The sequence below is a fragment of the Oncorhynchus nerka genome, linkage group LG1 (genome assembly GCF_034236695.1).
Source record: "Oncorhynchus nerka isolate Pitt River linkage group LG1, Oner_Uvic_2.0, whole genome shotgun sequence".
NCBI lineage: Eukaryota > Metazoa > Chordata > Actinopteri > Salmoniformes > Salmonidae > Oncorhynchus > Oncorhynchus nerka.
The window spans coordinates 26,427,715-26,449,321 of record NC_088396.1 but is presented as its reverse complement, the minus strand read 5'-3'; the positions used below and the strand labels follow the sequence as shown (position 1 = coordinate 26,449,321).

Here is a 21,607-nt window from a genome sequence, read left to right as displayed (position 1 = left end):
AAAGGGGTGTCGTGTCTTTGGCATCATTAAACTGAAGATGAATCTTTATCAAATAACTCTGCAATTAAACTGATTAATCATGTAACTGTAATTACCTAGGAAGTCGGGGCAAATAATCAAGGAAAATAATCAGATTACAAAGTTATAATTTTCCTAATATAACTTTCAGATATTTTAATATCTGATCACTTAGTCTTCTGATTAATGAATTATTCTTTACCTCACGTTAGTCTCATAACCAAATTGTTGGTTATCTGCACAAACCCAGTCTTCACTATGAGTCATCCATACATCAATTGTCTTAAAATAATTTATTTACTAACTAAGAAATACACAGAAATGCATCACACAAACAAACAAAATAGATATGTTTACAAAGAAATGATAGGGGGATGTGCCCCAGCGGGCTAAACCGGCTTGTTGAACAGAGTGATTAATGAACGCTCACTCATTCAGGAACAATTGCAATCAATATATATATTTACGCTCAGTGTGTCATCGGGATCTCTGTTGAAAAGTTTGTTTCTGTTGGAGAGTGAATGAGTGAGGATGATACAGTTTGTGAAATTGTGTAATGTGATTTTGTACTGTTTAATGAAGGAAACTCCAATTCCCTCAAAAGAAATTCCTTCAAAAGAAAGTCTGGTCTCAGCAGTCTGGTCTCTCATTATAGAATAGATGTTTCGGCGGTTGTCGGTCTTTGCGTTCAATGATACCGAATTCCTAGCTGCAGACTAGTAATTAATAAAGACTTGTTCTTATTCTGTCGGTATCGATAGTCTAAGAGTTTAACCACGTTGGATGGTTAAAAGATTCAGCAGTCTGATCTCAAACCTTGGCCCTCTTGTTATCGAAGTTAGCTGGCTTGCAACCTTTGTCCTCTCGTAATTGAGAGAAACATGCTCTGTTGTTGAAAACCTGGGTGGGGGTTTTATTCGGAAGAGCAAAAAAGGGGCTATCCCAAGATGCCAGACCATAACTGTGCTCATGGGCGGTCCTCTGATTTAGTTAAACTCCAAAGGGAATTGGAGTTTCCTTCATTAAACAGTCCAAAATCACATTACACAATTTCAAAAACAGTATCATCCTCACTCATTCATCTTATACAACAATTAGATGTAAAGCCTCATAACTGAGGCTATTATATAAACAGCGTTATGGTAATGGGGCCGTATTGTCTCCCATGAGTTTCACAAAATTGTACCAAACGGACCAGTTCGTAGCTGGATTCTTCACCGATCTTTTATATCTTCTCCAGAACATAAATGTTGTTCGGACCTCAAGTTCTGCGAGGTGGAAGAAATTCCTTTGTTCTCTCTATGAAAACTCACTCTCTCTCTATACTGTGGCCATGAGGAGATAATCTCCTCCAGGAATTTACGACCTTTCTGACCAGCAGCCTGGTTGTAGGAGACAGAGAGAGGGGGATGGTGCTCGCTGTACCCAAAGAGGGCAACGTCATGACAGGGGGAAAAGAAAGTCAAGTGCGAGTGTTAGTTCACCAAACACATTTTTGGAAGAAATGGGAGGTGGGGTGGGGGTGCTGTGGGATTATTTAGAATACACTTTGAAGAGGTAGGGCTTCAGATGTTTTTGGAAGATGGGCTTCAGAGGGAAGCTGGTTCCATCACTGGGGTGCCATGACAGAGAAGAGCTTGGACTGGGATGAACGGGAGCTGTCCTCCTGTAGGGGTGGGAGGCCAAAAGAACAGATGTGGAAGAACAGAGTAGTATGGTTGGGGTGTAGGGTTTGAGCATAGCCTGAAGGTAGGGAGGGGCAGTTCCTGTTGCTGCTCCATAGACAAGTACCATGGTCTTGTAGTGGATGCGAGCTTGGACTGGAAGCAAGTGGAGTGTGCGGAGGAGCGGGTTGAACACCAGGTGGTTGCAGCCTTCTGGATAAATTGCAGGGGTTTGATGGCACAAGCAGGGAGGCCAGCCAACAGCGAGTTGCTGTAGTCCAGACGGGCGATGACAAGTGCCTGGATTAGGATGCTCTACGGACGTTGTAGAGCATGAACCTGCAGGTGCAAGTCACTGCTTTGATATTCGCAGAGAACGATGTTGTGTTTGTGTTCTCCAGGATCATGCCAATGTTCTTTGCACTCTGGGAGGGGGACACCGTGGAGCTGTTAATCGTGATGGAGAGGTCTTGGAGCGGGCAGGCCTTCCCCTGGAGGAAGATCAGCTCGGTCTTGTCGAGGCGGTGGGACGAAATTCCAAGCTGAGATATCTGCCAAATGCGTGTCGCCACCTGGGTGTCAGAAGGGGGAAGGGAAAAAGTATGTGTCATCCGCATAGCAATGACAGGAGAGACCATGTTAGGATATGACGGAGACAAGTGTTTTGGTGTATAGAGAGAAGAGGGCCTAGAACCGAGCCCTGGGGGACACTAGTAGTGAGAGTATGTGGTGCAGACACAGATCATCTATACGCCACCTGGTAGAAGCGGCCTGCTAGGTAGGATGCAATCCAAATGTATGCAGAGCCCTAGACACCCAGCCCTGAGAGGGTGTCAAAGGCAGTCGAAAGATCAATGAGGGTGAGAACAGATGAGAGAGTCAGCTTTGGCAGTGCGGAGAGCCTCCGTGACACAGAGAAGAGCAGTTTTTGTTTAGTGACCAGTATGGAATCCTTTATTTTCCTTTTTCTCTCTCCTTTTATTATATATATTTTTTTTTACCCCTTTTCTCCCCAATTTCATGGTATCCAATTGGTAGTTACAGTCTTGTCTCATCGCTGCAACTCTCCCATACGGACTCGGGAGAGGCGAAGGTCGAGAGCCGTACGTCCTCCGAAACACAACCCAACCAAGCCGCACTGCTTCTTAACAATGCCCACTTAACACGGAAACCAGACGCACCAATGTGTTGGAGGAAACACAGTACATCTGACGACCATTTCAGCATGCACTACGCCCGGCCCGCCACAGGAGTCGCTAGTGCGTGATGGGACAAGGACATCCCTGCCGGCCAAACCCTCCCCTAACCTGGACGATGCTGGTCCAACGGTGCACCGCCCCATTTGTCTCACGGTCGCGGCCGACTGCGACAGAGCCTGGACTCAAACCCAGAATTTGTAGTGGCACATCTAGCACAGTGCCTTAGACCACTGCGCCACTCGGGAGGCGAAGTATTGAATTAACCTGACTGGTTATGGTCAAGAAGATTGTTCTGAGAGAGATAGCGAGAGTTGGGGTGGGGAACAGTAACAGATTATGTGGAAATAAGAAGACAACGGTGAATAATTTTGGTTGTGTGTGTTGTCAACAACAGTGATAGTAGAGGCATGACACTGGTAGGATAGGGGGCAGCATTTGAAATTTTGGATAAAAAGCGTGCCCAAATTAAACTGCCTGCTACTCATGCCCAGATGCTAAGATATGCATAGTATTAGTAGATTTGGATAGAAAACACTCTGAAGTTTCTACAACGGTTTGAATCATGTCTGTGAGTATAACAGAACTTATTTAGCAGGCGAAACCCCGAGGACAAACCATTCAGATTTTTTTTGGAAGTCACTCTTTTCAATGAGAATTTCATTGGGAATTCAGATTTCTAAGGGACCGTCTTGCAGTTCCTATATCTTCCACTGGATGTCAACAGTCTTTAGAAATTGGTTGAGGTTTTTCCTCTGAGAAATGTTCAGAATGAGCACTGTTCAGAATGAGGGCAGAGAGAATTGTACTCTTTGTTAGAGGCGCGTGACCTGAAAGATAGCTACACTTTGTTTTCCTCCGGTATTGAACACAGATCATCCCGTCTTCAATTTTATCGATTATTTACATAAAAAAAATACCTAAAGTTGTATTACAAAAGTAGTTTGAAATGTTGGGACAAAGCTTACAGGTAACTTGTGTAGTCATTTTGCTCGAGTTGGAACCGGTGTTTTTCTGGATCAAACGCGCAAAATAAATGGACATTTTGGATATATAGACGGAATTAATCGAACAAAAGGACCACTTGTGATGTTTATGGGACATATTGGAGTGCCAACAGAAGAAGCTCATCAAAGGTAAGGTATGTATTATATCTTTATTTCTGCATTTTGTGTCCCGCCTGGAGGGTTGAAATATGATGGTCTGTGTTTGTTTGCTTGGGTGCTATCCTCAGATAATAGCATCGTTTGCTTTCAACGTAAAGAATTTTTGAAATCTGACACGTTGGCTGGATTCACAACAAGTGTAGCTTTGATTTGGTATATTGAATGTGTGATTTCATGGAAGTTTAATTTTTATACTAATTTTTTTGAATTTGGCCCTCTGCATTTTCACTGGATGTTGGCCAGTTGGGACGCTACCGTCCCACATATCCCAGAGAGGATAAGACATTAGGTCTCCTGTATTCTCCAGTTATCACAGCGCTTGATGGTTTTTTTCAACTGCACTTGAAGCAACTTTCAAAGTTCTTGAAACTTTCCGTATTGACTGACCTTCACGTCTTAAAGTAATGATGGAGGGCATTGAGAGTGAAATCTAATTCTTCTCACTGTGCAGTGCAGATAGTCACTGTCACCCATATCCCAGGCACCAGTAATGGATTCAAGAGAAAGAAAATTTATATCAAGCGGAGAGCGGACAACAAATACATTCGGCAGTGAAAAGCCACGGAACCTTGTCCCCAAATGCGGCAAATTTGGCGAGAAACTTTATGGTGGTGCCTGAGCCCTCTGCACTGACTCATTCCGGGGTAAGTGCGGCTGTGCAGACATTTTCTTCACTGACTAGTGAGAAACAGCAAGCACTCCTGAAAGCGGAATTGGGAGTAATGAGTTGGGAGTAATGCATAGCGGAATTTACAATAGAAGATAATTAGATTAGCAGGGTAACGGGCAGAATAGAAAGTTATACAACTACTACCCATGTCTCTGACCATAGGTCCAGTAACAATTTTACATTGCGACGGTTTGGGAACTCAAATGCGAAATGCCAGGGAAATGGATTCTAAACGGTAACAAGTTACAATTGGCACGACAAAACACTCCTTGCGAGCTCAGAAAACCTCTAGAGAAATTACAGGAGTTAATATTGTGAGTAATTGTTTGTAGCACAGCCATTTTCAGGTCTCTCCAGAGATGTTCGATCAGGTTAAAGCCTGGGCTCTGGCTGGGCCACTCAAAGACATTCAGAGACTTGTCCCGAAGCCACTCCTGCGTTGTCTTGGCTGTGTGTTTAGGGTTGTTGTCCTGTTGGAAGGTGAACCTTCACCCCAGTCTGAGGTCCTGCGCGCTCTGGATCAGGTTTTCATCAAGATCTCTCTGTACTTTGCTCCGTTCATCTTTGCCACAACTCTGACTAGTCTCCCAGTCCCTGATGCTAAAAAACAACCCCACAGCATGATTCTGCCACCACCATGCTTCACCGTAGGGATGGTGCCAGATTTCCTCCAGATGTGACTGGAGCTTGGCATTCAGGCCAAACAGTTCAATCTTGGTTTCATCAGACCAGAGAATGTTGTTTCTCATGGTCTGATGTCTTTAGGTGCCTTTTGGAAAACTCCAAGCGGCCTGTCATGTGCCTTTTACTGAGGAGTAGCTTCCGTCTGGCCACTCTACCATAAAGGCCTGACTGGTGGTGTGCTGCAGAGATGGTTGTCCTTCTGGAAGGTTCTCCCATCTCCCCAGAGAAACTCTGGAGCTCTGTCAGAGTGACCATCGGGCCTAGCAGTAGCAGTTAATGTGTTATGGGTTAGATGGAATGATTTATGTGCAAATATATTTGTGGCCGGAGAGGGCCCATCTCTGAAACTAGTGGACTGCGGCAGGCTGGAAGAATGTGCACTTCCTAATTTCAAGGCTTCTCCTGACTGATAGGAAGACCAGGAGATGTGTGGGGGAGTACCAAAGGTTCTGCACTTGGTCTGAGACAATAACACCACCTGCCTAGCCACAGAGATGCATTGCACATCTTAGACTCAGGAGGGGGAAGGGTTTGTATTACTATTATATTAGTCGACTGCACATAGCACGCAAATAGAGGGCGAAGTGAGGGTGATTGTCACGTCTAATCAAGGTGGGTGGAATCAGGCGCAGAGAGCAGATAGCGATATAAAGTTTATTCTCCGTTGAACAAAACAAACACGGTGAACCCAAACACACACAGGGTGAAATTATCCAACACAGGATAACAGAGTAACCGGAGAATAAGAAACACAAAAACACCGATAGACGAAAATAATGACAACATAAACAATCCCGCACAAAACAAGGGTGGGACAACCTACAATATATACAGACACTAATTAACTAAACAACACACAGGTGAAACCAATCAGACAAAACCAACAGATAAACGAAAAGGGATCGGTAGTGGCTAGTAGGACGGTGACGACGACCGCCGAGCACCGCCCGAACGGGTAGGAGAGCCAACCTCGTCGGAAGTCGTGACAGTACCCCCCCCCTGACTCGCGGCTCCCGCAGCGCGCCGCCACCGTCCTCGAGGACGACCCGGAGGACGAGGTGCTGGGCGATCCGGGTGGAGGCGGTGGAAATCTATCAGGAGAGAAGGGTCCAAAATGTCCCTCACCGGAACCCAGCATCTCTCCTCCGGGCCGTACCCCTCCCAGTCCACGAGGTACTGTAGGCCCCCCACCCGGCGTCTCAAATCCAGAATGCCTCGAACTGTATACGCCGGGGGCCCCTCGATGTCCAGAGGGGGCGGAGGGACCTCAGACACCTCACCTTCTTGCAGGGGACCAGCCACCACCGGCCTGAGGAGAGACATATGAAACGAGGGGTTAATACGGTAATACCTAGGAAGTTGTAACCTATAACACACATCGTTTATTCTCCTCAGGACTTTGAACGGCCCCACACACTGCGGCCCCAGCTTCCGACAGGGCAGGCGGAAAGACAGGTTTCGGGTCGAGAGCCAGACCCTGTCCCCCGGTGCAAACACGGGGGTCTCACTGCGGTGTTGGTCAGCGCTCCTCTTCTGCCGTTCTCCCGCTAACCGTAATGAGTCCTGAACGGCTTTCCAGGTGTCCTTGGAGCGCTGTACCCATTCCTCCACCGCAGGAGCCTCGGTCTGACTCTGATGCCATGGAGCCAGGACCGGCTGGTAACCTAACACACACTCAAAAGGAGACAAGTGGCGTAAGGAGTTCTGGGCTAGTTCGGCCCATGGAACATACCTAGCCCACTCACCAGGCCGGTCCCGGCAATAAGACCGCAGAAACCTGCCCACATCCTGGTTAACGCGCTCCACCTGCCCATTACTCTCGGGGTGAAAACCTGAGGTTAAGCTAACCGAGACCCCCAGTCTCTCCATAAACGCCCTCCACACTCTGGACGTGAATTGGGGACCCCGATCAGAGACGATGTCCTCAGGCACCCCATAGTGCCGGAAGACATGGGTAAACAAAGCCTCAGCAGTCTGCAGGGCCGTAGGAAGACCGGGCAACGGAATGAGACGACAGGACTTAGAAAACCGATCCACAACGACCAGGATCGTAGTACTTCCCTGGGACGGGGGAAGGTCGGTAAGAAAGTCCACCGATAAGTGTGTCCACGGCCGTTGTGGAACGGGGAGGGGTTGTAATTTCCCTCTAGGTAGGTGCCGAGGAGCCTTGCTCTGAGCACACACTGAGCAGGAGGAGACATAAAATCTCACGTCTTTAGCCAGTGTGGGCCACCAGTATCTCCCTCTCAGACTCTGCACTGTCCTCTTAATACCAGGATGACCCGAGGAGGGAAGAGTATGAGCCCACCTAATCAGCTTGTCCCGGACCACCCTCGGCACGTACTTGGTCCCTACAGGACAGTTAGGGGGAGCCGGTTCTGACCGTGAGGCCCTCTCTATCTCAGCGTCCACCTCCCATACCACCGGTGCCACGAGACATGACGGTGGAATGATGGGAGTTGGCTCTACTGACCGTTCCTCGGTATCATAGAGGCGAGACAGTGCGTCAGCTTTAGTGTTTTGGGAGCCTGGCCGATATGTGAGGGTAAACTGGAACCTAGTAAAAACATGGCCCATCTAGCCTGACGTGGATTTAGTCTCTTAGCTTCCCGGATGTACTCGAGATTACGATGGTCAGTCCAGATGAGAAAAGGGTATTTAGCCCCCTCAAGCCAATGTCTCCACACCTTCAGAGCCTTGACTACAGCTAACAACTCCCGGTCCCCCACATCATAGTTTCGCTCCGCTGGGCTAAGCTTGCTTGAAAAGAAAGCACACGGACGGAGTTTGGATGGCACGCCCGAGCGTTGGGACAGCACGGCTCCAACCCCAGCCTCTGACGCATCCACCTCCACTATGAACGCTAAAGAGGGGTCCGGATGCGCCAACACGGGCGCATTTGTGAACAGCTCCTTCAGACGACTGAAAGCTCTGCCCGCCTCTGCTGACCAGCGCAGCGCACCGGTCCTCCCTTCAGCAGTGAGGTGATGGGAGCAGCCACCTGACCAAAACCCGGATAAACCTCCGGTAGTAATTGGCAAACCCTAAAAACCGCTGCACTTCTTTCACCGTGGTCGGAGTCGGCCACCACGCACGGCTGTAACGCGATCATCCTCCATCACCACCCCGGAGGTGGAAATATGATACCCCAGGAAGGAAACGGACTGTTTGAAAAACTCACATTTCTCCGCCTTGCAATACAGGTCATGCTCCAGTAGTCGCCCAAGTACCTTACGCACCAGAGACACATGCTCCGCGCGTGTGGCAGAATAGATCAAGATGTCATCCATGTACACTACCACTCCCTGCCCGAGCAGGTCTCGGAGAATCTCATCTACGAAGGATTGGAAAACGGCTGGAGCATTCTTCAACCCGTATGGCATGACGCAGTACTCATAATGACCAGAAGTAGTACTAAATGCGGTTTTCCACTCATCTCCCGGATACGTACCAGATTATACGCGCTCCTCAGGTCCAGTTTTGTGAAGAATCGCGCCCCGTGAAATGATTCCATTGCCGTAGCGATGAGAGGTAGTGGGTAACTAAACCCCACTGTGATGGAATTTAGACCTCTATAATCAATACACGGACGCAGACCTCCATCCTTCTTCTTCACAAAAAAGAAGCTTGAGGAGACGGGTGATATGGAGGGCTGAATGTACCCCTGTCCCAGTGATTCGGAAACATATGTTTCCATCGCAACTGTCTCCTCCTGGGACAATAGATACACGTTTTCCAGAAGGTTTATCACGCAGTCCTCTCGACGATGAGGTGGTAATTGGGTCGCCTTCCCTTTACTGAAGGCGATAGCCAAATCGGCATATTCAGAGGGAATGCGCACGGTGGAAACTTGGTCTGGACTCTCCACCGTAGTTGCACCAACGGCAACTCCTATACACCTATCTGAACACTCCTCTGACCACCCCTTAAGAGCCCCCTGTCGCCAGAAAATCACCGGGTTGTGTTGAGCTAACCAGGGAACCCCCAACACCACTGGAAACGCAGGTGAATCTATAAGGAACAGGCTAATCTGCTCCTTATGATCACCCTGCGTTACCATGTCCAGTGGCACCGTAGCCTCCCTAATCACTCCTGACCCTAATGGCCGGCTATCTAAGGAGTGCACGGGGAAAGGTCGATCTAACGACACCAGGGGAATCCCTAGCCTTAACGCAAGCCCACGATCCATAAAACTCCCAGCTGCGCCTGAATCGACTAGCGCCTTATGCTGTAGAGATGGGGAAAACCCAGGGAAAGAAATCAATAGAAACACATGACCGACAGGAAGCTCTGAATGAGTTTGGTGCTTACTCACCTGGGGTGATCGAGCAGTGTTCCGCCTGTCCTCCCGACTCCTAGACGAGTTCCTCCAGCACCGGTCGGACGTGTGCCCTCGTCGACCACAACTGGTGCAGGAGGACACTCCTCCTCCGGTCCCCCTTGAAGCCGTACCTCCTAATTCCATAGGGATAGGAACAGGGGGGCTGGGGATAGGAAACGACAGGACCTGATCCGAACGCCCGCGAGCAGCCAGCAGGTTGTCGAGACGGATAGCCAGATCGATAAGTCCATCCAGTGTGAATGTGGTGTCCCGACATGCCAGCTCCCTGCGGACGTCCTCACTGAGACTACATCTAAAATGATCAATCAAGGCCCTGTCGTTCCATCCTGCTCCTGCTGCCAAAGTCCTAAACTCTAGGGCAAAATCACGTATGCTCCTCGTCTCCTGACGCAGGTGAAACAGCCATTCACCCGCCGCCCGACCCTCGGGTGGATGGTCAAAAACAGCTCGGAATCGGCGGGTGAACTCTGGGTAATTATCCTTAGCCGAGTCCGGGCCATTCCACACTGCGTTGGCCCACTCGAGGGCTCGCCCAGTCAAGCAGGAGACGAGGGCGCACATGCTCTCCTCTCCAGAGGGAGCAGGACGCACGGTAGCCAGGTATAGTTCCAGCTGAAGGAGGAAACCCTGGCACCCAGCCGCCGATCCGTCAAACTCCCGTGGGAGTGTCAGCCGAAGAGCCCCAGAGCCAGATGTGGTCGCAGAAACAGGAGGTGCTGGAGAAGGGGTTGCTAGAGATGAGGTGGGGAGGCCACTCCTCTCCCATCGATCCATTCTCTCCATCATTTGGTCCATAGCAGAACCAATCCGGTGAAGCACGCTGGTATGATGGAGGACCCTCTCTTCCATCGATGGGAGAGGAGACGCTGCTGCTCCTGCTGATTCCATGGTGGTGCGGGATTCTGTCACGTCTAATCAAGGTGGGTGGAATCAGGCGCAGAGAGCAGATAGCGATATAAAGTTTATTCTCCGTTGAACAAAACAAACACGGTCAACCCAAACACACACAAGGTGAAATTATCCAACACAGGATAACAGAGTAACCGGAGAATAAGAAACACAAAAACACCGATAGACGAAAATAATGACAACATAAACAATCCCGCACAAAACAAGGGTGGGACAACCTACAATATATACAGACACTAATTAACTAAACAACACACAGGTGAAACCAATCAGACAAAACCAACAGATAAACGAAAAGGGATCGGTAGTGGCTAGTAGGACGGTGACGACGACCGCCGAGCACCGCCCGAACGGGTAGGAGAGCCAACCTCGGCGGAAGTCGTGACAGTGATATGGCGTGGGAACACCTGCTAACTGACGGGGAAGACTGGATGATGTGATTTTATTTTAGGGCTTTCATTTTTGTGGACCCCAGCAGAACAGTATCCCGAAGGTATAGAGTCAGGCTAAGGAAGGTGGGCATCGTCATGGTATCACACTTCGGGTTTTGCTATATATGAATATGCATAGTTTAAGGCATTACTAATACTTGTCATATTTTGTGTTTTCTTGTTCATTTCAAGACTTTTGCTATCACTCTATTAGAAACCCGAAGGAAGAGAAAGGCACAAGCTCCAACCGAAATTCATTATCAGTTGTACAACAGGAAGGGTAATGGCAGATAGGGGGGTGGGGGGTAAGAGTGTGTATAGTGTGATTATAAGTTTGAGACCAGGGCCTTAAGCTATGGAAGAATATTACATAGTCAGAGGCCATAAGTCTTGGAGGTGTAAACATACAATTCCATTGAGAATATTACTCATGTTGTTTTCTCTTCTGTTCATTTATAAGTAATTTCAAAGTTTATATAATTTTGAACAGTATGGAGCTACTATTCAAAAAAGAGGGACGGTTGTATTCTAGCTTGAAATATACTTATTCATGTTATCATAGTAAAACTGATTGATTACTTTACATGTATAAGGAATGTATATGTCGGGGTCAATGAATAACAACTTTAATATGTCCATACTCAAAAAAAACAGCAGCTCCTTGCTGTATTCGTTGAGTCTCTCTCTAGTCCTGGGTTTAAAAGTTTTCAAATCTCACATGATCAATTTTGCTGTGCGTTCGAGGCTTCTTTTTACAGTCTAAGGTGTGAGAAAACGGCAGACACAGTGATCTGAATGGTCAGCAGTACGCCTATAGGTGCAATTGATTTGCTCTTTGGACTTGCTTGGTAGACAGAGTTTTACCTTCAAACATATGAAATAGTTCAAAATGGGAACACTTTGCCTCCTCAACGCTAGGGCCACTAAATCAAATGCACTTACCACCAACAGCATGAAATGAAAAAATAAACATTGGATTGCAAGAGTGTGCAAAGCTGTCACCAAGGCAAAGGGTGGCTACTTTGAAGAACCTCAAATCTAAAATATATTTTGATTTGTTTAACACTTATTTGGTTACTACACAACTCCATTTGTGTTTTTTCATAGTTTTGATGTCTTCACTATTATTCGACAATGCAGAACATAGTAAAAATAAAGAAAAACCCTGGAATGAGTATGTGTCCAAACTTTTGACTGACACTGTATGTACAGTATATATGTATATACACATACAAAAAAAATATATATATGGGGGATTGAAAATTATTTAGACAATTATATTGATGGAAGCTTCAATTTAACTTCAATATTAAAGATGATCTATCCCCCCCACCATTTATTGATATATTTTTTTTAAAGATACAGGTGTCCTTCCTAACTTCGTTGCCGGAGAGTGAGGAAACCGCTCAAGGATTTCATCATGAGGACAATGGGGACTTTACCATAGTTACATAGCTTAATGTCTGTGATAGGAGATGGATGGATGGATCAACAACATTGTAGTTACTCCACAATACAAACCTAATTGACAGAGTGAAAAGAAGGAAGTCTATACAGAATACAAATATTCCAAAACATGCATCCTGTTTGCAATAAGGCACTAAAGTAATACCTAAAAAAATGTGGCAAAGCAATTCACTTTTTGTCCTGTATACAAAGTGTTATTGGATTTGCCCCAAACATACAACACATTACTCAGTACCACTCTCCGTATTTTTAAGCAGAGTTGTGGCTGCATCATGTTATGAGTATGCTTGTAATCGTTAAGGACTGGATAAAAAAGAAACCGAATGGAGCTAAGCACAGGCTAAATCCTAGAGGTAAAAACCTGGTTCAGTCTGCTTTCTACCAAATACTGGGAGATTAGTTCATCTTTCAGCAGCACAATTACCTCAAACACAAGGCAAATCTACACTAGAGTTACTTACCAAGAAGACAAGCCAAGTTAAAGTTTTGACTTAAATCTACTTGAAAATCTATGGCCAGAATGTGAAAATAGTTGTCTAGCAATGATAAATAACCAATTTGAGCTTAAACAATTTATAAACAATAATGGGCAAATGCTGCAAGATCCAGGTGTGAAAAGCTCTTAGATACTTAACCCAGAAAGACTCACAGCTTTAAATACTGCCGAGGTGATTCTAACATGTACTGACTAAGGGGTGGAAAAACTTATGCATTTCATTTTCAATAAATTTGCAAAAATGACTAAATACATGTTTTCACTTTATCATTATGGGGTATTGTGTGCAGAAGAACATAAATACATTTAATCCATTTTGAATTCATGCTGTAACAACAAGATGTGGAATAAGTCAAGGCTTCTGAATACCTTCTAAAGGCACTGTAGGTGTGTGAAAGCATAGGCTACCTGGTCCAGGTGTAGATGGCTTTTGGGTTGCTGTCTGCTACACATAGGAACACTGTGGCTGGGGAGGTCTCACTAAGAGTAATGTTCACTGTCTGAGGTGGATCTATGGAGAGGGAGAGAGAGAGGCATGAGTGTCTGTTATGCAAATGGATGGAAAGTGGTGTTGGGGGAAAAAACATACAACATTACAAAACCCATGTACACAAACAAGTGTGCATTTAAAATTGGCAACACATACATTTCTTTCCACAGGAATGTGGGATGAGACAGGGATGCCTTATTTACAGTTGAAAGTTTACATACACCTTAGACAAATACATTTAAACTCAGTTTTTCACAATTCCTGACATTTAATCCTAATAAAAATTCCCTGTCTTAGGTCAATTAGGATCACCACATTATTTTAAGAATGTGAAATGTCAGAATAATAGTAGAGAGAAAGATTTCTTTCATCACATTCCCAATGGGTCAGACGTTTACATACACTCAATTAGTATTGGGTAGCATTGCCTTTAAATTGTTTAACTTCTCCCTCATGATGCCATCTATTGTGTGAAGTGCACCAGTCCCTCCTGCAGCAAAGCACCCCCACAACATGATGCAGCCACCCATGTGCTTCATGGTTGGGATGGTGTTCTTCGGCTTGCAAGCATCCCCCTTTATCTTACCAACATTACGATGGTCATTATGGCCAAACAATTCTATTTTGTTTCATCAGACGAGAGGACATTACCCCAAAAAGTACGATATTTGTCCCCATGTGCAGTTGCAAACCGTAGTCTGGCTTTTTAATGGCGGTTTTGGAGCAGTGGCTTCTTCCTTGCTAAGTGGCCTTTCAGGTTATGTCGATATAGGACTCGTATTACTGTGGATATAGATACTTTTGTACCTGTTTCCTCCAGCATCTTCACAGGGTCCTTTGCTGTTGTTCTGGGATTGATTTGAACTTTCCTCACCAAAGTATGTTCATCTCTAGGAGACAGAACACGTCTCCTTCCTGAGCGGTATGACGGCTGCGTGGTCCAATGGTGTTTATACTTGCGTACTATTGTTTGTACAGATGAACGTGGTACCTTCAGGCATTTGGAAATTGCTCCCAAGGATGAACCAGACTTGTGGAGGTCTACAATTATTTTTCTGAGGTCTTGGCTGATTTCTTTAGATTTTCCCATGCTGTCAAGCAAAGAGGCACTGAGTTTGAAGGTAGGCCTTGAAATACATCCACATCCACAGGTACACCTCAAATGATGTTGTAAACTTCCAATTTCAACTGTACATAAGTATTCAGACCCTTTGCTATGAGACTCGAAATTGAGGGCCTTTATGGTAGAGTGGCCAAACAGAAGCCACTCATCAGTGAAAGGCACATGACAGCCCACTTGGAGTTTTCCAAAAGACACCTAAAGGACTCTCAGACCATGAGAAACAAGATTCTCTGGTCTGATGAAACCAAGATTGAACTCTTTGGCCTGAATGTCAAGCATCACGTCTGGAGGAACCTGGCACCATCCCTATGGTTAAGCATGGTGGTGGCAGCATTATGATGGGGGGATGACTAGTCAGGATCGGGGGAAAGATGAAGGGAGCAAAGTAGAGGGATCCTTGATGAAAACCTGCTCCAGAGCACTCGGGACCTCAGATTGGGGCGAAGGTTCACCTTCCTACAGGACAACGACCCTAAGAAAACAGCCAAAACAACGCAGGAGTGGCTTTGGGACAAGTCTCTGAATGTCATTGAGTGGCCAAGCCAGAGCCCGGACTTGAACCCGATCTAACATCTCTGGAGACACCTGAAAATAGCTGTGCAGTGACTCTTCCCCATCCAACCTGACAGCTTGATAGGGTCTGCAGAGAAGAATGGGAGTAACTCCAAAATACACGTGTGCCAAGGTTGTATCATCATATCCAAGAGTACTTAACAGCTGTAATCAATACCAAAGGTACTTCAAGAAAGTACTGAGTAAAGGATCTGAATACCTAAGTAAATGTGATATTTAATTATTTTTGTATATTTGCAAACATTTCTAAAAACCTGTTTTTCCTTTTTCATTATGGGGTATTGTGTATAGATTGATTAGGGGAAAAATGTATACATTATAGAATAAGGCTGTAACGTAACAAAATGTGGAAAAAGTAACAGGGTCTGAATACTTTCCGAATGCACTGTGTATATCAAGGAATTGGTGAGGACACTAGAACAGTCTGCAGCACCCGGGCTCACCCTACTAGAATCTGAAGTTAAATGTCTACTGTTTGCTGACGATCTGGTGCTTTTGTCCACAACCAAGGATGGCCTAGAGCCATATATGTTCTGCACAGATTCTGTCAGACCTGGGCCCTGACACACCTGGGCCCTGACAGTGAATCAAAAAGACAAAAAGATTGTTCCAGTTGCCAGGACCACAAATACAGACACCACAATCTATACACACACCTAAAAAACTATACATACCTCGGCTTAAACATTACCGCCACAAGTAACTTCCACAAAGCTGTGAACGATCTGAGAGACAAGGCAAGAAGGGCCATCTATGCCATTAAAAGGAACATAAAATTCGACATCCCAATTAGGAACTGGCTAAAAATACTTGAATCAGTTGTAGAACCCATTGCCCTTCATGGTTGTGAGGTCTGGGGTCCGCTCACCAACCAAGAATTCACAAAAATGGGACAAACACCAAATTGAGAATCTGCATGCAGAATCCTGCAAAAATATCCTCAGTGTACAACATAAAACACCTAATATGCATGCAGAGCAGAATTAGGCCCATATCCGCTAAATATCTAAATCCAAAAAAGCTGTTAAATTCTACAACTACCTAAAAGGAAGCGATTCCCAAACCTTCCATAACAAAGCAATCACCTACAGAGAGATGAAGCTGGAGAAGAATCCCCTAAGCTAGCTGGTCATGGGGCTCGGTTCACAAACACAAACAGACCCCACAGAGCCCCAAGAAAGCAACACAATTAAATCATGAGAAAACTACCTGACACATTGGAAAGAACTAACAAAATAACAGAGCAAACTAGAATGCTATTTGGCCCTAAACAAGAAGTACACAGTGACAGAATACCTGACCACTGTGACTGACCCCAAATTAGCGAAAGCCTTGACTATGTACAGACTCAGTGAGCATAGCCTTGCTATTGAAAAAGGCAGCCGTAGGCAGACCTGGCTCTCAAGAGAAGACACTGCCTCCAAAAAGAGGTAGAAACTGAGTTGCACTTCCTAACCTCCTGCCAAATGTGGTCAGGGCAGAAGCCACAGAACAGGCTCCATGGGTAGAGTAGAGGCCTACCACCCACACACGTTAGAGGTGCTACTAGGCCCACAGCCAGTGACGGCAGAGAGTTCATACTTACAGTTGATGTTGATTGTGTAGGCCAGGGTCCTCTCTGTTGCCAGGGCAGACTGGTTGACCACACACTGAACCTGCTGCTGATTGGCTGCTCTGGTTGGCACCCCGAGCAGGTCGCTGACAACCGTGGTGGTGCCGTTGGCGTGCTGGGTGGAGTTGGTCACCGTCCTCACCAAACTGCCAAATGCATCAGTGTTCCACCTCACTTCTGCCTGTGGCTTGGCACCAGCAGCCAAACAGGATGCCAAGACAACCTCATTCTCTCCAATGACAGGAGGGACATCGACTGTAACACTCATCACTGGAGGTACTATGACCAGCAAACAAACAAATAGAGAACAGAAAATATGAACTAGTTGTACATTTCAGTGAAAAAACAAACACACAGCCAGTCATGTGAAACGTATTCAAATGCTCATGTTGCAATAAGCATCATTAGTATCTACACATTTACTGTACAGCAAATCCTGTTTAAGCTCACCCTCTGGTGTGAGGTACCGGCACCGGCGGTATTAAGTTTCACAGGGTGGTGAAAGTGCAAGGTGATGAGCTTGATGCTGCTTTCTAATAAATATCAAGGATCTTATTCTGGTGAAATGATAATCGATGCTTGTCTGCCTTTTTACAAATATTCCCGCTCTTATCCATAATAATCTCATCATGCACACTAGACATCCCTAACAATATCTGCGAGCTAGAGCGCAAATGATAAGACCAGAGTAGGTACATTTTAACACAACAGTTTTCTGACAAAACTATCAGTAGAGTTGAAAATGCGATGGAAACAAATGTAACTTTTGATGTTTATTCGACACATGAAAATGTAAGCGAAAAAGTACATTTTGTGTGCACTGTCATCATCATGCACTGATTTTTATTTGCAACATGCCAATTTGGTGGAAACACACCACTGGTGGGAAAATGTGTATATTTTATAGGGATTCTAAAATATTCACATGAAAATCTGTTGCCAATTGGATGGAAACCTAAAACTACAGAGACACAAAAATCATGTTTCATTTCCACAGAAAAGTACAAAACACTAAACCTGTAACACATTCTTCTTCTGAGAAATGAAGGCTATTCCATGCAAGAAATTGCCAAGAAACTGAAGATCTCGTACAACGCTGTATACTACTCCCTTCTCAGAACAGCGCAAACTGGCCCTAACCAGAATAGAAAGAGGAGTGGGAGGCCTGAGCAAGAGGACAAGTACATTAGAGTGTCTAGTTTGAGGAACAGACGCCTCACAAGTCCTCAACAGGCAGCTTCATTAAATTAGTACCCATAAAACACCAGTCCAAATGTCAACAGTGAAGAGGTGACTCTGGGATGCTGGGGTTCTAATTTACTTGTCCTCTTGCTCAGTTCTGCACCGGGGCCTCCCACTCCTCTTTCTATTCTGGTTAGCTTCTGATAGGCTTATTGACATCATTTGAGTCAATTGATTTCAAGGCCTACCTTCAAACTCAGTGCCTCTTTGCTTGACATTATGAGAAAATCAAAAGAAATTAGCCAAGATCGCACAATTTTTTTCGTAGACCTCCACAAGTCTGGTTCATCCTTGGGAGCAATTCCCAAGGTACCACGTTCATCTGTACAAAGAATAGTATGCAAGTATACACACCATGGGACCACGCAGCCATCATACCGCTCAGGAAGGAGACGATGCTGGCCCAATTGTGCGCCGCCCTATGGGACTCTCAATCACAGCCGGATGGGATTCAGCCTGGATTCGAACCAGGGACTGTGGTGTCGCCTCTTGCACAGAGATGCAGTGCCTTAGACCGCTGCGCCACTCAGGAGTAAAAGGTCTTAATACTTATGTAAATGTGGAATTTCAGTTGTGTGTAAATTGATGAGGTGAGAAAAAAACTATTGAATCCATTTTAGAATAAGGATGTGGAAAATGTGGAAAAATTAAAGGGGTCTGAATACTTTCCAAATGCACTTTATATGCACATATCGGTCTCAATGACCTCATACTCCTGCACATCAACTCGGTACTGGTGCCCCGTGAATATAGCCAAGTTATTGTTACTCATTGTGTATTTATCATTATTACGTGTTACCACTTTTCTATTATTTATCCATTTTATTTTTCTCTGCATTGTTGGGAAGGGCCCGTAAGTAAGCATTTCACTGTTACTTCGTAACCAACAGGTGTAGACTGTGTCAAATAAAATAGGATCTTATTCTACTGTATTCAGCAATTCTATACCTAAACTGACCTTTCTACAATTTTGATTCAGTAGGTATCAGTTTTGAACTGATGGATTCAGTCATAGTAAAATGTCAAGTCATTTCAAAAGTAAGTGAGTGTTGCATTGTGAAAGCAGATACTTATACTTGAAAATGTATTCTAAGTGAAAGAGTGATTTGGTGCAGTGAACAAATTATTTTGTGTATTTGTTTGTCAATTAAAAATAGACTTTTGCAACATAAGCCATTTTGATGATCTGTTTAGATTTTTTTGCTAATAGTTTATACCTGACAATTGCACCAAAGTGATAGAAATAAATTGGTATGCAAATTCGGTTTTGGATGACAGGTTAGTCAAATACTGTATTGAATATTATATTTACTATCTACTATTCAGCACTTCAAAAATAACAGTTTTGTAATGTGTATCTTGTATCTTTTGCAGTGAGCCTATCATTATCTGTTGTATTGGTGACAAAACAAAATGTTCCCATGGTATTTCATAGAAAACTTAAGATTTTGCATGAATGACTCGGGGGTAAAAGTTGTGTTCAATAAAAATAAATAAAAAGGTTCTGATCATAAGATAGGGAGCATTACAAGTGTCATCACCTTACAGTTTTGAACTTAAGACTTTTGAAGAAATACTACTTACATCTGAAAATTGTATATTAATATATGCTGTTTAGTAGACACTTTTATCCAAAGTGACTGACAGTCAAGCAAAAATGGTTTGCTCCTAAGATTAAGTTAACGTGGCCGTGGCTTGCTACATAAACGCAGGCAGACAGGCGTCGAGGCATTCAGTCACTGTTCGATTGAACGTTAGAATGGGCAAAACGAGTGACCTAAGCAACTTTGAGGGTGGTATGATCGGCGGTGCCAGGAACGCCGGTTCCAATATCTCAGAAACTGCTGGCCTCCTGGGCTTTTCACGCAAGACGGTGTCTAGGGTTTACCGAGAATGGTGCAACCAACAAAAAACATCCAGCCCATAGCAGTCCAGTGGGAGAAAACAGCTCGTTGATGAGAGGTCGAAGGAGAATGGCAAGAATCCTACAAGCTAACAGGCGGGCCACAAACAGGCAAATAACGGCGTAGTACAACGCACCACTCATCGGTCCTTGTCACGGATGGGGTACTGTAGCAGACGACCACACCCGATTACAAAGTGTGTGACAGCGGCCACGCGATCACCAACACTTGACAATTGAGGAGTGGAAAAACATCACCTGGTCTGACGAATCCCGGTTCCTGTTGCGTCATGCTGATGGCAGAGTCAGAATTTGGTGTAAGCAGCATGAGTCCATGGCCCCAACCTGCCTGGTTTCAACGGTACAGGCTGGTGTCGGTGGTGTAATGATGTGGGGCATTTTTTGCTGGCACACGTTAGGTCCCTTGATACCAATTGAGAAACGTTTCCATTCCCCGAAGACTTCAGGCTGTTTTGGAGGCAAAGGGTGGTTCGACCAGGTACTAGATGGATGTACCTAATAAACTGACCACTGAGTATATTGAGAGTTGATGTGCTCTCGTTACAACGTCGGTGGTAAGTAAGAGGATATTGGTTAAAAAAAACAAAGAACAGAAATGTGTAGATGAGGTCTCTGCTCTTACTGCACTTTAATAATGAACCCCTACCCACTTTCTGGTATTGATATTTCACACTCTTTCTACAATGTCAAAAGTAGAAACAGTGAGGCAAAGAAGGAAGTGTTCTTACCTAGCACAGTAAGAGGTATCTCTATACTGTATACTCCACTTGGGAAAACACTGAAGACGCATGTGAAGGTGCCTTCATCCAACAGTCTGGCAGCAGTTATTCGAATAGAACCAATTTTTTCTGTCTGGTTCCCAAAAAACTGGACTCTATTTTCCAATCCATTCGGTGAAATAAAGTCAGTAACCCCACTGGGATAAATAAGCAAGAAATTATGGTTCTCTGGTTCTTCCAGAGTCCTTTTCTGCCATGTTATCTGTTCAAGCTCCTCATCTGTCTCTAGCAGTCTGCAGGATAAGTCCACGTCCTCTCCCTGTACCACAGTCCTGCTTCCTCCAATCACCCGTATACCTTGAGAAAACATAGGCTCAAAAAACATTCAAAAATGTACCTGTAGAATAGATCTATAATAATTTACAGAAATGGTACCTAAACATACACAAATAAGAATTGTTTCTATATAGCTGTGCTTGTGAAATATGATCTCCTATTGATGCAGACATTTGTGTACGACTATTGCAAAAACGTATTGGACCTTAATCCCATTTGGGCAGCCATAGTCAGAGATGGCCAAAGCATATTCAGATCTGTACCCAGTCCAGGCTGAAGCTACGTAGTGAATATAGTATTCGAATAATAAGCTAAAAACATTGACTCTGTTCATACCGTTATTCAAGAGTAAGATATTCAAGACATTCCAGATGCTTGTGCATGTTCATCACATCTCAAAACATAGTGAACATACTGAGCTGATGTGTGTGCCTTGTTGTTTCCTAAAAGGACAAGGTCTAGAATGATGGGAGTGTGTGTTTGGTGTGTGCTATTGCCTGCCCTGTGTCAAAAAATTAAAAACTTGAGCTCAATAGTATGAGATT

General features: G+C 44.9%; 1 protein-coding gene across 9 annotated transcripts in view; it reads right to left on the bottom strand.

Annotated features, from left to right (window-relative positions):
- Positions 1-21,607, bottom strand: part of LOC135571417 (nectin-4-like) — a 37,851-nt gene that overhangs the window by 7,762 nt on the left and 8,482 nt on the right. For 3 of the 9 annotated variants that reach the window (XR_010463790.1, XR_010463789.1, XM_065017630.1), the window contains exons 3-5: positions 20,736-21,083; positions 16,815-17,120; positions 13,452-13,554 (exon numbers count right to left, since the gene is read on the bottom strand). Coding sequence is in view for 5 of the 9 variants with exons in the window: in XM_065017630.1 (XP_064873702.1) it covers positions 13,452-13,554; positions 16,815-17,120; positions 20,736-21,083 (757 nt within the window). In the remaining 4 variants the exon portion in view is untranslated. The other 6 variants (XR_010463784.1, XR_010463786.1, XM_065017621.1 and 3 more) reach the window with 6 other exon arrangements.